The sequence below is a fragment of the Podarcis filfolensis genome (genome assembly GCF_964270895.1).
Source record: "Podarcis filfolensis genome assembly, chromosome: 14".
Taxonomy (NCBI): Eukaryota; Metazoa; Chordata; class Lepidosauria; order Squamata; family Lacertidae; genus Podarcis; species Podarcis filfolensis.
Window position 1 is genome coordinate 37,868,545 of NC_139616.1, and position 15,688 is coordinate 37,884,232.

At 43.4% G+C, this 15,688-nt stretch overlaps 1 protein-coding gene across 1 annotated transcript; it reads left to right on the forward strand.

The window, feature by feature from the left end:
* The first annotated feature begins 641 nt into the window (after positions 1–641).
* On the forward strand, positions 642–15,448 carry RRN3 (RRN3 homolog, RNA polymerase I transcription factor). The gene is made up of 18 exons (XM_083585115.1): positions 642–856; positions 2,250–2,352; positions 2,762–2,818; positions 4,452–4,541; positions 4,636–4,765; positions 4,896–4,952; positions 5,828–5,891; positions 6,808–6,877; positions 7,457–7,555; positions 8,238–8,318; positions 9,274–9,391; positions 10,280–10,410; positions 10,888–11,018; positions 12,574–12,758; positions 13,412–13,520; positions 13,927–14,079; positions 14,791–14,878; positions 15,047–15,448. Exons 2-18 carry the CDS (start codon positions 2,260–2,262, stop codon positions 15,188–15,190), a joined length of 1,800 nt encoding a protein of 599 aa, XP_083441241.1. The 5' UTR covers positions 642–856; positions 2,250–2,259; the 3' UTR covers positions 15,191–15,448.
* The last annotated feature ends 240 nt before the right edge of the window (positions 15,449–15,688 follow it).

Below are 15,688 nucleotides of genomic sequence, written 5' to 3' on the forward strand. Positions count from 1 at the left end.
AAGTAGGCTTGCGAACCTTTCTTGATCCTACCGTTTTATCTTTTGTAAACTGCTTTGAGTCTTTTTTTATACAATCAAAGTGCTATATCAGTTGTACGGAACAAACAAATCATTCCATTCACGTCCCACCTTTCCGCCCCCCTCCCCCGCCAAAGAGCTCAAGGTAGCGAACAACGCTTCTCCCTCCACCTCCGTTTTTTCAAAATAAAAAGTGCTTTTATTAATTCTTTTTAAATGATTTTTATCACATACATATCGACAGAACTCCACGCGTATAAACCAGAGTGGGTTTTTTTGTGTTTTTTTGCGGGGAAGACCAGAACATGTTCCTGCGATTTAGTCCAGAATTTTGCCTCCTCTCCCATTTGAATCCTCACCCAACAAGAACAACAACCCTGTGAGGCAGGTCAAGCGGAGAGGCAACGTCACCCGCCGGGGTATTCGAACCCCGCTCTTAGTCCGCCGGTCCAAACCACCACAGGCTCCGCATTACCGTATTACCAGATACCGCGGCGCCTACACATTCGACGGAGCCTCTTTCCAGCCGCTCCGGGACGCAGAGCCACAAGTGCCAATGCGCCTTCGGTCGCGCGGGTGGCCCTTTAAACTGCGGAAGGCCCGCCCCCCCCCGCCGACCCGGAAATCACCTCTCGTTTCACTTCCGGGGACGTCCGAGGCAGACTTCTGCGCTGGCTGTGCTGCGTGGGGAAGACTCGCGTCTTTTGGGCTGCGCGCACGAGGAGGATGGAAAGGGAAGAAGCGGCGGCTTCGTGGGCTTCGTGGGGAAAGGAAGAACGGCGGCCCCGCGGGCTGGGCGGCAGGCCGAGGCCCTGAGTCAGGCCTCGGCGAAGCGCAGGTGAGAGTGAGGTGGAGGCTGCCAGGGTGGGAGGGAGGTGCGCTGGGGGCGGCGGAGGGGGGAAGCTCATTGACTGCATCGTGTTTGCCTCCTGCGTCTCCAAAAAGCTGCTCCAAATCGTATTCCACCAACGTGTCCTGTCAGCACAAGGACTTCTGCTGCTCACGCAGTGGGAAGTTTCTCCTGCTCCCTAAGTCTACTTTTAGGTGGGATCCCCTAGGGCGGATTTAGGGGCGTGGGGAGGGATGTCCCAGAGGAAATCCTCGGAATCTCCGAAGAATCATGGAATTGTTGGAAGGGAGCCCGAGGGTCATCTGTTCCAACCCCCTGCAATGCAGGAATTCGGGAAGGTTGTGTAAAAGAAAACAGCGTGCTTTGAGGCATGCTTTGAAAGTTTATCTGGATAAACTAAAGCATATTTGACAGGTAACCATCCAACATCTGCTTAAGACCCTCCAAGGAAGGAGAGTCCAGCTTCTTCTAGGAGTCTGTTCCGCTGTCAAACGGCTCTCACTGTCATAAAGTTCTTCCTGATGTTTTCTGCTTTCTTGTAACTTGAATCCTGTCCTCCAGAGCAGGAGAAAACAAGCTTGCTCCATCTTCCATGTGACAGTCGTTTAGATACAGTGGTACCTCGGGTTAAGAACTTAATTCATTCCAGAGGAACCTGAAACTGTTCTTAACCTGAGGTACCACTTTAGTTAGTGGGGCCTCCCGCTGCCGCCGCACAGTTTCTGTTCTCATCCTGAAGCAAAGTTCTTAACCCGAGGTACTATTTCTGGGTTAACGGAGTCTGTAACCTGAAGCATGTAACCCGAGGTACCACTGTACTGTATTTGAAGATGGCTATCATATCTAGCCTCAGTCTCCTCTTTACCAGGCTAAACACACCCAATTCCCTCAACTTTTCCTCATAAGACTTGGCGTGTGGCTTTTTTTTTTACCATCCTTTTACCGAACCTACATTTTATCTCCTTGCAACAGCACTGTGAGGTAGGCTAGGCTGCGACGGCAGTGACAGGTCTTCACTGACCCTGGGAGCTTAAATGGCCAAGAGGATATGTGGACCTATCCTGACACTCTTTAGCTGTAAACAGGGGAGGGTCATGCACATCACCACCTTGAGATCCTTGGAGGAATGGTTTAATATAAATGCAATCAATCAATGCCACATTAATTCTCTTTGGAGGTAAAGTGGGATATCATCATAAGGAATAAATTAAAATTGTAATTCAACATTGGAAGTGTGTTCAGAACACTTGCTTGTATGGAGTTTAACACACACACACACACACACACACACACACACACGTATTCATTCCTTGCTGGTTTCTCACACACACTTTCAAAGCATTGGCTTACTGTGTTCATTCATATATTTTATTCTGCCCAGGACTGCTGACATGTTGGCTGCAGATGAGTTTCTAAAATCTCCACCGAGGAAAACAGTCAGATTTGGTGGGACGTTGACAGACATCCTTCTAAAATACCAAAAGGTAGTATGGTTATCTGTCTCATCTTTTGTATTTTCTGACTGTATTGAAAGGTGGTTGTTGCTTTTTTTTAAATGAAAAATGCAAGTTTGGCCTTAAGAGATTGTCTTTTAGCTGTATACTCCCACTGTCTCTGGCAGTATCTTAGTTATTTTCACCAAAAGAAGTGAAAGGAAAACAAGATATAGTCACTAAATCTGAAAAAAAAAAGGTTTTGGGGAGCTACAGTAAAGTTAGTAACATATGTTGCAAAAAGAGAGAGAAGAGAACCTCTATTAATTGCTTTTATGCTTTGAAACAGTAATATACCCAATGTGTCTCTCTATTTATTTTCAATAGGGATCGAATAAGCTTTGATGCAAGGCTGCATGATTTGTTAGGGTACAACTTCATTCATGTTTTTGTTTTGAAGGGTGAGACAACCGAATTTGATTTGTTGAAGCATCAGCTGTTAGATCCAGACTTAAAAGTAAGGATTTTTTCATCCAAGTATTTCAGTGCTCTGCATGACTTCTTAAATGTAAGAAAAAAATGAACCAGAATGAATTGTTGCAGTTTTGTGTACCATTTATGATTATAACTAGGATAATCAGTAACAGATCTGACCACAGCTTAGAATACAGGCGTGTAATGCTAGACTTGATTTCAAGGAAGCCTTACAAGCCCAGAGACTTGGATAGAATCTAAGCTACATAGGAACTTATGGCTTCCCTCTATCCCTAGCTCACTCCCACCTTTACCCTTGTAATTGTTCTGACACTAGAGGAGTGGAGGGGGGTTGTGCACAATCCTTTCAATGCCTGTCATGCTGCATGTCAGACACAAGCAATGCTAGGTAATGTGGTTTGCTCAGTGCTGCTGGCTCTGTATGTTACCCATTGCTTCTTGAATCTTTGTGTCTGGTGTCAAAGAGGGATGGGGCAAAAGAGACCATCTATGCTTCCATTGGCAGAGCAGCAATAAAGATAAGGAATGGGGTTGTTGGGGGCTCATTGAGAGAGGGATCAGGCCTTGTTGTGCTTCCAGTGATATTACTGGAGGCACAACAGGGTCTGAAATATGCACACAGTTGGGTTCAAAAGAACTCAGCTATTTCCCCTATTTTTAAGAGCTCAGTTCTAAATCTGACTTAGGGGAAATCACCCAGTACCACCAGCAATATGTCTGTTTTTTGACTGATGTGAAGGCAGTGTTATTGTGTCTGGCTTCCCTGCCCCCTCTGCCAACTCATTCACGTGAACAGAAATTTAACTTTTAAGTAATTCTAAGGTCAACTATGTATCTACAAAAAAAGAAAAGTTCACTCAGTTTCCAGTATAAAATTTACTACGTATACCAGAACCAGTAACAAAACAGCAGCTGAAACCTCAAGATCCATTGTAAGACATTAAATGATGAAAAATCACTAACAAGTTAATAAAAGCTCTGGAAAACAGACTTGAGTGTACTTCAAAATCATCATAATTGACAGCATATGGAGGGAGGGTGTTCTGTAATTAAGGAGCCACTTCCAAGTAGGCCCTATTCTTTATCTCTGCAATTGCTATCATGGGTTCCCAGCAGGTTTTTTTCTGGCCCTGCTGGTTGCCATGTTGCCATCCTTCCCTCCTGGCCTGGCCACTGCCCAAGAACAGCCCAAGAGGCACCCCACTCCATTCTACCTTCATTACAGGAAAGTCTACCCGGAAGTGCCTCTGTGTGGCAGCTGCCATCCTAGCCCACTATTCACTTGCCTTTCCCACAGGAGAGGTGGGTGGGAGCAGGGGTCATCCGGAGGTGCCCTGGACACCTTAGCCACACAACTGCTACAGAGTTCCTGGCCTTCCTCCCAGCCTTAGAGCTGGGGTGGGGTTAGGATCACTACTTAACTGCATAGATGAACCCTGCACACTCTCCAGCTTCAAACTAGAGAGGAAGACTGGTCGCTCATCACACTAGAGGGTGGCATCACACTCCCAGTAATGAGTGATATGTGGAAGCCTAATAGCCCTTCTGTTGGATTAACTCAGTTTTGAAAAAAATACCCCCGTTACTAATAGGTTGTCGTTTTTTACAACCTTATAAAGTTCAGACTATTAAAGAGAAATTGGTTCTGTTTGCAGGATGACCAGATTATAAACTGGCTGGGTGAGTTTCGGTCTTCCGTTACACTCTTGACCAAGGAGTTTGAACAACTAGTCAGCATCTTATTGGTAAGAGTGTGCCATTTCTAATGTTTGCTGTACTTGGTCTTGATTCAGTCTGTGCAACGTACATTCAAACTTAAGCGTATGTGTAACTTTGCAGAGGGTGCAGTGGCTGAAAAGGAGCCAGCCTGTGGTGGAAGAGTATTTGGCTTTCCTGAGCAACTTGGTGTCAGCACAGACGATCTACCTTAGGCCATGTCTTGCAATGATTGTCTCGCACTTTGTACCGCGTGAGTTTTGGATTTCTTTTCTTCTGCCTTGTATTGTTGACCAGGTGGCCATTTTCATTTCGAACTTAAGTTTGGCAATCAGATTCTCACGTGAAGTGTATAATAATAGAATAATGCTGTTTCCACCTAGCTCGAATAACCATACAAGAGAACGATGTGGACATTTCGGATTCAGATGATGATGAAAGTGAGTAGCCATTTCATGTCTAATGGTCAGTTATGTTAGCACAAAATCTTGGGAGAGCTGCTGCCAGTCAGTGTAAGCTAACTCAGTATAATATGCTGAGCTTCCTGTGTTCCATATTATTTCCATTTTACTACACTGGTGGTTCTAGTGTTAAGGTTAAGGGTGAAATCTAGTTCTCTCTGATATTTGTGGCTTTCCATTGAATGAAACTTGGAGGTTGCATACAGCAGGAGCCTCCCTGAATTTACTTAATTCGATTTAAAAGCTATCTAAGCTAGCAGCCGTTGCCACTCACTAAGGCTGTGTAATATATCAATATATTGTCCAAAACCGGTTTGAAGTCCATATCATGATTTCGGTTTCATAATTTTTGACTTGGTGATATATCGCAAATCATGATGTGTACTGTATGTGTGCTATGCAAAAATCACAATGTGGGGGAAACCGTGAAGCCAGTTAATGCCTCTACATAGCTCCATTTTTATTTCAGACATCTTGATATATCAGTATATTATGATATGTAGCAGGTGATATATCACAATGATGAAAACCAGTTATCGCCCAGCCCTGCCACTCACATACATTAGATATAGAGTCTAAACCAGGCATAGGCACTCTTGGCCCTCCAGATGTTTTGGGACTACAACTTCCATCATCCCTGACCACTAGTCCTGTTAGCTAGGGATGATGGGAGTTGTAGTCCCAAAACATCTGGAGGGCCGAGTTTGCCTATGCTTGGTTTAAACAATATAATTGCACCAAATCTATCTACCTTAAGTGATTAAGGAAGTGCTCCCATAAAATATAACATGAAAATCTATATAAGAAAAACTTCTGGATTAACGTACATGCTTGATGATGTTCAATTCTTGCAGATGTTACCGAAGGCTTTGACACTTGCCATAGAGCACTGCAAACAATTGCAAAATACGTCCCTTTGTAAGTACATAATTGATTTGGTACATCCCCTAAGTTAATTCATAGCCTTTTCTACCTGCTAGCTGAAACACAATCACACATCTTGCATATTAGCTTCAAGTGACAAAGCTACCTAAATTGATAATATTCTGCAGTTCAAAATAGGTCAGTGGTATTAATTCATATAAATATGTTTAGCAGCCCTCAAATTATGTTTTCCCCTAGATTGGTTCCTCTGTATTACTGTTGTAATCGGTTACGGTATGACGTATGAAAGCTTGTAAGAAAGAGAAGCCTTAATCCTGTGTTTAGGGTTCTACTGAATTATAATAATTTGTATTTTCAATTAAATTGCTCAATGTATAAAGTGTATTCCCCCCCCCCCCCATTTCAGTGCATGATTTTAGGTGGAGTATGATTGCGAGTGAACTATCTTGGTAGGGAATAAATTACTCTCGATTAACCGCATGTGTGATTATTCTTCCCTGAGGACAGATCTAATTCTCCATCCTGAGTTTCCAATGAGTCTTCTAAAAGACTAAAGACTTTGCATGTGTACACTGTGCTGTTGGGGCTTGTTTCTTATTTTTCCTGATAAACTAGATGTAACCAATTAAAATCAGTCAATAAATGAAATTAATAATTTATTTAATAAACGGATTAAATTGTAGTTGCTCCACCGAGAGATAATATGTGCACGATAACCCAGTAATCTTATTTATACCATTACTGTTTACTTTCCTTAAGTAGACCCGTATTTATGTTAAGAAATCTATCTCAAACTTGGGTGGAAAACAGTATTGTGAATCAGTGCCTGTGCCTCTTTTTTATGAGACTTTCATCGTTCAGCTCCTGAAATGTTTCGTTTGCTGAGATTGTTTCATGGGCTGTCCTGTGTTCACACTTATTTTGAAGCTTCTTTACACTTGCATTGCAGGACGCCGCAGTTTCTCATGCCGGTGCTTGTTGACAAATTTCCCTTTGTTAACAAATCAGAAAGAACCCTGGTGAGTAATCAGCCTTCAGTTTAAAATGGGATTTTCCTTTGTGTGTCTTGCGTCAGTGCTATTGTTAATGACCCTCTTGAAATAAAAGTGGCAGAAGTTGAGCATCCACAGATCTTGATGGTGCAGATACAGGATGAGCATAGAGAACTGTCAGCATGAAGAAGCTTTTTCTATTCCTTCAAGAGTTAATGCCTTCTTCGTCTTTCCATCTTACCAGGGATTTTCTGCTTTGGCTGTTTTGTTTTCCTATCTCCCTTTGCCCGATTTCCTTTTAACTGTGAATATTGGCAGGGATTGAACCTGGAACCTCTTTCATGCAAAACACGAGCTGTGGTCCCTCCTATTGTGTGGTGCCTTACCCATTAAAAAATCCCTGACCCAAACCTATATTGCTGAAGCTCAAGCAGTATGAAACTGAAAAACAAAGGCCCACCTTGAGGAAATCCAATCTGCAGTGTGTTTAAACTACAAATTGAAGAGGCTTGTGAGTCTTAGTACTCAAATGGTTTTCTATACAAGAAGAACATTTTTTGTATATGTTTTTTAATTTATCATTTTTGTGGGGGAATTCCATTGCAGCAATGCTACGTGCATAACATGCTACGAATCAGCGGATATATCCCAACTCTGAGGCATGACATTCTGGAGCTGGTTATTGAAAGGATATTAAAGATCGATGTAAGTATAGGGTGTGGTTCGTAAAAGACTTAATTCTTTCACCTTTATTTTGTATTACATTTTAGAAAAGGAAGGCATAGGCAAACTCGGCCCTCCCGATGTTTGGGGACTGCAATTCCCATCATCCCTGACCACTGGTCTTGCTAGCTAGGGATCATGGGAGTTGTAGTCCCAAAACATCTGGGGGGCCGAGTTTGCCTATGCCTGGTCCATACCATCTCCAGGTCAGTGTTTATAAAAAGTGGACAAAAGAGATGGTTGTATAGATGGTTTTATTAGACTGGCTTTAATGGATAGCCTGCTTTTGCCCTGTTCCTGGGTGGGAAAGTAAATTATAGGGGTTGTGTCCAAAGTAGCTCTGCATACACTTGAGATCCCTGCATCGCTTGGACTAGATGACCCTCAAGGTCCCTTCCAACTCTACAATTCTATGATTCTTTGAAAGTTTCATCAGCGCAAGGATTTCTGCTTGCACAATGGAGCAGTCTCCCCTAAGTGCGGTGTCTTGAGCTCCTTGCATTTAAGGCAGGATATAAATGTGACATTGGGTAGTATTTCAATCAAACCCTTACCTTTTCAGCTGGGGGCGGGACATCTAAGTTTTAAGAATTGTTGCGCACCTTCATTTGCGCGCGTATCTAACGCCTTTAGAAATGTTCAGTATCCTTACTCCTTACAACAGGTGAGCGCTCCGAGAAAAGAGATTGAAGCTGCTGAAGAGGATGAGAGCGAAGGGGCTGCTGAAGAAGGACTCTTTGACATGGCAAGTGTGCTTATTGAGCAGTGCAATGGGTCACATCCGAGCCATACGTGCAAAGCACATGGTTTCCCTCAAAGAATCCTGGGAACTGTAGTTTACCCCCTCACTGAGCTACAGTTCCCAGCACCCTTAGCAAACCATGGATCCCAGGATTCTTTGGGGGAATCCATGTTCTTGGTAATACAAATAATACATGATAATACAAATATTAGTAAGAATGTTATATAATGCAACACATCCTATTATATAAGCCTTCCAGTATTCTTACAATATCTTGATAATGAAACATTTGACATCACAATTATTTTTTTGTAGCACTTTCAAAAATATAGGTTGAATGTCAGTCTACTTTAAATAAATGTTCAAATTATCTCTCAAAAAAATCTCAATATCAAATATTTAAGTATTTGCTTATATTTCCTTTATAGCAGGAAACAATATGACCCTGAATGTTATACCTATTTCATACATTGTGTGTGTGTGTGTGTGTGTGTGTGTGTGTGTGTGTGTGTATTTGATTGTTGAATTCCATTTACCAGTTTTCTCACAATTTTATATGGATGTACCATCCTTGTTAACTTTATAAATTCCAGCTTTCCCCATATATTTTTAATTAATTTTTGCTTTCTCAGAACCTGGATTTGCTTCCATGGTTTAGCAAATAATATCCTTGCTGTAGTTAATATATATAACATCTGTTTTTGATGTTTTCTGAAATTGTCACTACTTTGTGTATAATTTAGATGAAGACACAATAATGGCTCTGCATTTGCCTGAATTATTCTCATTAGCAAGAAAAATAAACCTCCCTTCTGAACAGAAGGCATCCTGTTTTACTTCCCCCTTAATGTTGATGATGATGGTGATGTACATTCGATACATAAGCTTCTCCACAATGGTGATTTTCCAGACGTTACCAGAGTTCAGTACTCTTTATTCAATACTTTTTATTTAATAGGATGAAGATGGAGAAAACCCGGAGAAGAATGAGGTGATGGCTCACCCAGTTGCAGAACGCCTAGACATCCTGATGATTGTCTTGTTTTCATACGTTAAAGATATCTGCCATGTGAACGGTAATTACCCCTGCACAATGTGCTTAAATTATTTCATTGAGATTGATAGTGAGGAGGCAGCAGAGATGATAGAAATAATCTGTGGGACAACCTAGCAGGAGATTCCGGAATATAGATCTGCAGGCTTAAAGTGGGTAAGAGGAAGCAAGACAGGCCTGTGTGTAGATGTTTGTATTAAGGGCAGGAGAAAGTTATGCCAGATGAGATTAACCATGTGGAGTTTTATCAGTGCCTTTTTAGGGAAAATATTTAAATATTTTTTTTAGAGCCGATTGCCACTCTTAGTGACATCGACAAAATCAAACACCTGCTGTCTAACCTGGCTAAGCCTGTTATGTTCAATACAGCTGTGTGTGCTGTGAAACCTTCCCAACTTGGGAAAACCCATGAGACAAGCTTTGCAACCTGATACAGTGGTACCTCGGGTTAAGTACTTAATTCGTTCCGGAGGTCCGTTCTGGAGGTCTGAAACTGTTCTTAACCTGAAGCACCACTTTAGCTAATGGGGCCTCCTGCTGCTGCCGCGCTGCCGGGACACGATTTCTGTTCTCATCCTGAAGCAAAGTTCTTAACCTGAAGCACTATTTCTGGGTTAGTGGAGTCTGTAACCTGAAGCGTATGTAACCTGAAGCGTATGTAACCTGAGGTACCACTGTATATGTGTTATGTTTTTGTGTATTACATGTGTTTTATTACATATGTTCATATTTACTGTCACTGCTTGCTTGCTAAAATTGCTTGCTTTTCTTTTGTTTGTTTCTTGCTATAACTTGCATTTGGTTCGCCAATAACATTTTGATTTAACAAACATTACTGTAAATATGAAAAATAGGCATGCTGTTCCTTGGTACAATGCTGCGGTAACAGAAATGGTTTTTCTGTTCTCAGGGAAGCTTGATATTGGCAACACCAAGGATTTGTATCGGGATCTGGTGACAGTGTTTGATAAGCTCATTTTGCCGACCCATGGCTCATGTCACGTGCAGTACATCATGTTCTACCTCTCTAGCTTCAAACTGGTGCGTATAGTTAATTGCCTCTCTTGCTGTTCTTTGCTCCCACTGATTGATGTGGGAAGCCATCCCAGATCCCCTAAATGTGTGTGGGGGGTGGAGGTGGGCTGCAAGGAACTGTGGCCTAGGCCTTGGTAGTTGGAGCTAAAAGCATCCACAGTCTTCTTTGTGAGCAAAATCTGAGACAGGACACTACTTCCAACATACGCAGGCATGTTGATTGCTTTCACTGCCAAAAAGGTCCCTTGTTTGCTGGGTATCTCCCTGAAGTCAGGGTGGACTTTCAAATGTTACTGGACTCACATCTTTCCTCACCCCTGATCACTGGACATGTTGACTGGGACTGATGGAAGTTGGAGCCGATCTGGAGGGCTACATGTTCCTCACCCCTACTCCCAGAAGTAATTGATGCCTGCAAATAGAGTCCATGGATTTAGTTTCCACAGCATTTGATGTCTTGCCACGTGTGACTCTGTCTTACAGGGGATTGCAGAAGCCTTTGTGGAGCATCTTTGGAAAATGCTTCGTAATCCAAACACTCCGGCTGTGATCAGGCAGGCTGCTGCCAACTACACCGGCAGCTTTTTGGCACGGGCAAAGTTTGTTCCGGTTGTGTAAGTAGCGTACCAACTTCCTTTTTTGTAGTTACTGATCTGCTGTGCAAGGCTAGATATGTGGAATTGAGGAGTGCAGTGGAGGAGCTAATGCAATAGATACTTAGCTGTCATAGGAAGCTGCCTTACGCTGTCAGACCAATGGCCCATTTGGCTCAGTATTGTCTACTCTGACTGGCAGCAGCTCTCCAGAGTTTTGGGTGGGGAACAGCCTGACCTGGAGATGCCAGGGATTGAATCTGGGATCTTCTGCATGCAAAGCAGATGCTCTACTACTGAGCTTACATACCTTTCCCAAGGACTAGCTTATCCTGGACTGCTAAGTGTTTCCTATTTTTGGTGTCCCATTCTGCCGTGCAGGCAGCTGCCTGGGGCAGTAGAATGCAAAGGATGGGAGATGGAGTGCCCCAGAACATCCCCAGAGCCACAGGTTACCTACCCCTGATCTCAGTCTCAAATAGCATCATAGGTAGAGAGGTCCCCATAACCAAGCTTCTTTTCTGGCATCTGGTGGTCAACTTTGATGTCCAGAACCACACAAAGAATTTTGTCTTAAGCCCTTCTTCAAGTCAGCCCTTCCTCTGACTTGTCTGTGCAAAAACATGAGAAGCCCTCCTGCATCAGGCCAAAAGTCATCTAGTTCAGCATCCTGTCCTCGCTTTGCTCAACCTGTGGGAAGCCCCCAGGCGGGACCTGAGCACAACAGCACACTCCCCACTTGCAATTCCCAGGAGCTGGTCTTCAGAGACATATTGGCTGTGGCAGTGGAAGGAGAGCATGGCTTGTAGAAATTGGACAGTCTTCTTCTTGAATATGTGGAATCCGCTTTTAAAGCCGTCCATCACTACCATCTTATAGGATCGAACTCCTTTAATAATGCACTGTGTGAAAGAAGTACTTCCTTCTGTTTGCTCTGAATCTTACAACAGCAGTGTTCTGGTACAGTGGTACCTCTGGTTGCGAACGGGATCCGTTCCGGAGGCCCGTTCGCAACATGAAGAGTGCAACCTGCAGCGGTGCATCTGCGCATGCGTGGGTTGCGATTCACCACTTCTGCACATGCGCGTGAGGTCATTTTGCGCGTCTGCGCATGTGCTACCGGCGAAACCCGGAAGTAACCCTTTCCGGTACTTCCGGGTCGCTGCGGGACATATCCTGAAAGAACGTAACATGAAGCAAACTTATGAGGTATGACTGTATTTACTTATCTGCTTTTCTCACTTCAGGTGCATCATTGTATACACCTTAAGCCTTCAGTCTTCACCTGGACTCCAGCTACTGCCATTCACCCTTTCTGTTTGCTTCAATTCCCTTATTGCTCTGCTCTGTAGCTGGAGTCCTTTCAGCCAATTTCCAAATACTGGTTTTGTTTTGCAAACAGCTGGAATGCTTTTGGCATGCCCAGATGCATTTTTGGCTGTGTGTCCAAGCCTGAACTGCTAACAACAATGTAGTTGCCTCATTGCACCTTGTCCCAAATGGTAGCTACCAACTTACCTGTGAAATGCGGGACAGCTGGCCTTAATTAGGCTTTTTTTCTTTGGTCCCATTGCAGTACAGTGAAAACCTGTCTGGACTTGCTGGTCAACTGGCTGCACGTGTACATCGACAACCAGGGCACAGGGGCGAAAGCCTTTTGCGACATCACTCTTCATGGGCCCTTTTATGCCGCCTGCCAGGCTGTGTTCTACGTGATCATATTTCGTCACAAGCAAATAGTGGATGGAAACCTAAAGAAAGGTGTGTATATGGGATAAAAACACAGCTCAGGCATAATTTGGCAGTTTAATAGCTGAATGGCTCACAGCGAGAAGCAGCTGTGTGGGTGGGGAGTGTTCTCATTAGTACGTGGGCACATCTTTGGAGTTCTCAATTGGGGAGCCATGAAGAAGTTTACAGAGCAGAACAAATACTGGGTGGAAGAGCATTTAGAAGATTCCTCTTTTGAACTGGAGTTAATTCAATTGAATTAGGAGGGCCACAGCTCAATGGTAGAGCATCTCCAAGTAGGGCTGAGACCCTGAAACACTGAAGAACTACTGGCCATCTGTGAAGAACACTGAGTAATGGTCTGCCTTGGCATGACAGCTTTCTGTGTTCCTAATTTTCCTTTGACCCACCAGATAACACCATCTCCGTTGGAGACTGTTTTAGACATTCCTATTCAATGCATTTAAAGCATTTAGTAGCATGCACACTGTATGTTTTATCTGCAAGGAAGCCAGGCCTGACTGCCTTCTTGTTGCATGTGTGCAACTTTTAGTAACAAACACTTTTCTCCTGTAGCATTCAAAGCGGCACCGGGCCTCATGTGCATTGTGAAAAATGCATACTGCCCAAACAGTTTTCGCTTTCCCTAGCACTAAATGTTCTTTGCTCGTTTTGTTTTGAAGGTTTGGCCTTCTTGCAGAGCTTAAACCTTGAACGCATTGTGATGTGCCAGCTAAACCCCCTGAAGGTCTGCTTGCCTTCCATTGTGAATTTTTTTGCTGCCATTACCAGGTAAGTGTCTTTAAAAAAAAGCTCTCTTGAATATTGTTAATTGAATACAGAAATATAGGTGTCAAAATATATATTTGTTTTCTAATAATAGGCCCTTGCAGATGTGTGCTCTGCTTGTTTGGACAATGCTTGTAGGTTGGAAGGCCGAACTGTGACTGTAAATCCAACCCCCTGCCCAGCATCTCAGCTGTGCAAGCCCTGCTACCCCTCCAGGGTGCTCCCAATATATGCAATTTTAGTCACTCATTGTGGGAGTGCCTGTACAGGGAGGGGAGAAGCCAGACGTGATTGGGTCCCACCTGAGCCAGTAGAAAGGGGCTTAGCTGTTTTTGGTGTGCTTGTTTTTGTGGCTGCATATCTCTTCTTAAAAGAGAAACTTCACCCAACCATTTTTGCTCTCTTCCAGGAAATACCAAATCGCATTTTGTGACACCATCATCGAGAGGAACAGGCGGCAAGTTTTGCCAGTTGTAAGAAGCAGCTGTGGGGGTGACTCTGTTGAGACTTGCACAAACCCCCTTGACAGCTATTTCCCGTTTGACCCTTATATTCTCAAAAGGTATCTAATTCCAGACATCAGCGAACCTTCTTTTACTTACTATGGAAAGAGGCCGTTTGGCACTTCCAAGCAAAGCACTCCTTACTGTTTTCAGCACAGGTTTACAGGCTGTATTTTGCTTTTCGTTTCCCATTACAAGTTCTTGATGCAGTACTGTTGTGGCAATCTGGGTGGGGAGGAACTGTGTCATGCCAATCTTGTGCAGCTGTGTCCAGCTGGATACTTTGGTGGTGCAGCACCAGCATAGGATTGGGGGGGGGGGGAGAGTCCTTGCTCAGTACCAGTTACACTGTTTGTGGGGTTCTCATTTCCTCTTGGTGCTTGTTCCATTTTTTACTTTTGAAACCTCTGAGCTTGTTGATGCCTCCCCTCTCATTCATACAAAGTGTTGTTTTGGCTGCTCAAACTGAGCTTGCTATTGGCATGTAGGATGGTTTCATTATTAACATTTCCATGTCCTTTTAAGCCAGAGGGGAGGATAAGTCTAGAAAACATTGGCGTGGCCACCTGGCCTCAGAGCTAGCCAATTGGAGGAAGACTTTTTACTATATAGAATGGCCATTAAACTGACATTGCCCTATTGCATTGGGGTAACTAACCCATTGAAGGACAGCTTCTTCCACTGTAGGGGAATCGATGGCATTGGAATGGCCTTGTGATCAGCACATGTATCTACTTTCTTCTACTTTCCTTATATTATGCCTTTTGCAGATCAAAGAACATAATCAACCCATTATATCAGTTTTGGGAAGAGGAGTGTTCTGAAGACCTCATAGAGGCTACAGGCTCCATTAATGAGGTGAGCAATTTTATTCAAACACCGCCTTTAGTTCTGATGTGATGCCTTGCCTTGGAGTATGTTTGTTCCCGTGTTTTTTGGACTGGTACAAAATCCTTAGTCTAGATAGCAGAGTGAAACAACAAATCAAGTGAAAAGCACTTCCGTTTCCTTTTTGTGTGTGTGCAGAGCAAAGGTGAAGAGGAAGATGACTTTCTGAAAGGTGAAACTCCTCAAAATGATGGCATTGGTGGACTGACATCAGGCTCCTTTGACTCTACACTTCAGAGTTCAGAAAACTGCATAGGGTCACTGCCAGTTCCATCGCTATAGATGCTGCTGTGACCTTCCAAGAGCATATACAAAGTCATTGGGACAATCGTTCTGATAGAGACCCTTTTGTTTATTTGCACAGTTCCTAAACCGATTTCTTGGAACAATACTGAAAGCAAAACTGAAACAAGCGTGTGGATACTTTCAACAGGGGTGTGTTCACTTCATTTTGTAAGCTGTATGAATTTAACAATTTCCTTTTGATTTGCAATGGCTCATCTAATGTATTAAATATATGAAAGACTATGAATCAGAGAAGTGTGTTGCTAGTTCTTGGATGCCCAGCCAAGCTTTTGACTATGTCCTGCCCCAGCAGCAAAGAGCTCCATTCCAAGTTTTGGAACTAAGCAGCGTTTGCCAAAGCGTGGAAAATATAATACGAAAACTGGTGCTTTTTTTATACTGAGTCAGACTATCTAGCTCAGTCTTGTCTACACTGAGTGGTAATAGTTTTCTAGGGTTTCCAGCCCAACCTATAGATGCCAAGAGTGGATCCTG

Coding starts and splice junctions, on each gene's coding strand:
- RRN3 (XM_083585115.1), top strand. CDS start 2,260: ATGTTGGCTGCAGATGAGTTTCTAAAATCTCCACCGAGGAAAACAGTC. Junction 2,819..4,451: donor TGTTAGATCCAGACTTAAAA/GTAAGGATTTTT, acceptor TTCTGTTTGCAG/GATGACCAGATTATAAACTG. Junction 5,892..6,807: donor ATTGCAAAATACGTCCCTTT/GTAAGTACATAA, acceptor CTTGCATTGCAG/GACGCCGCAGTTTCTCATGC.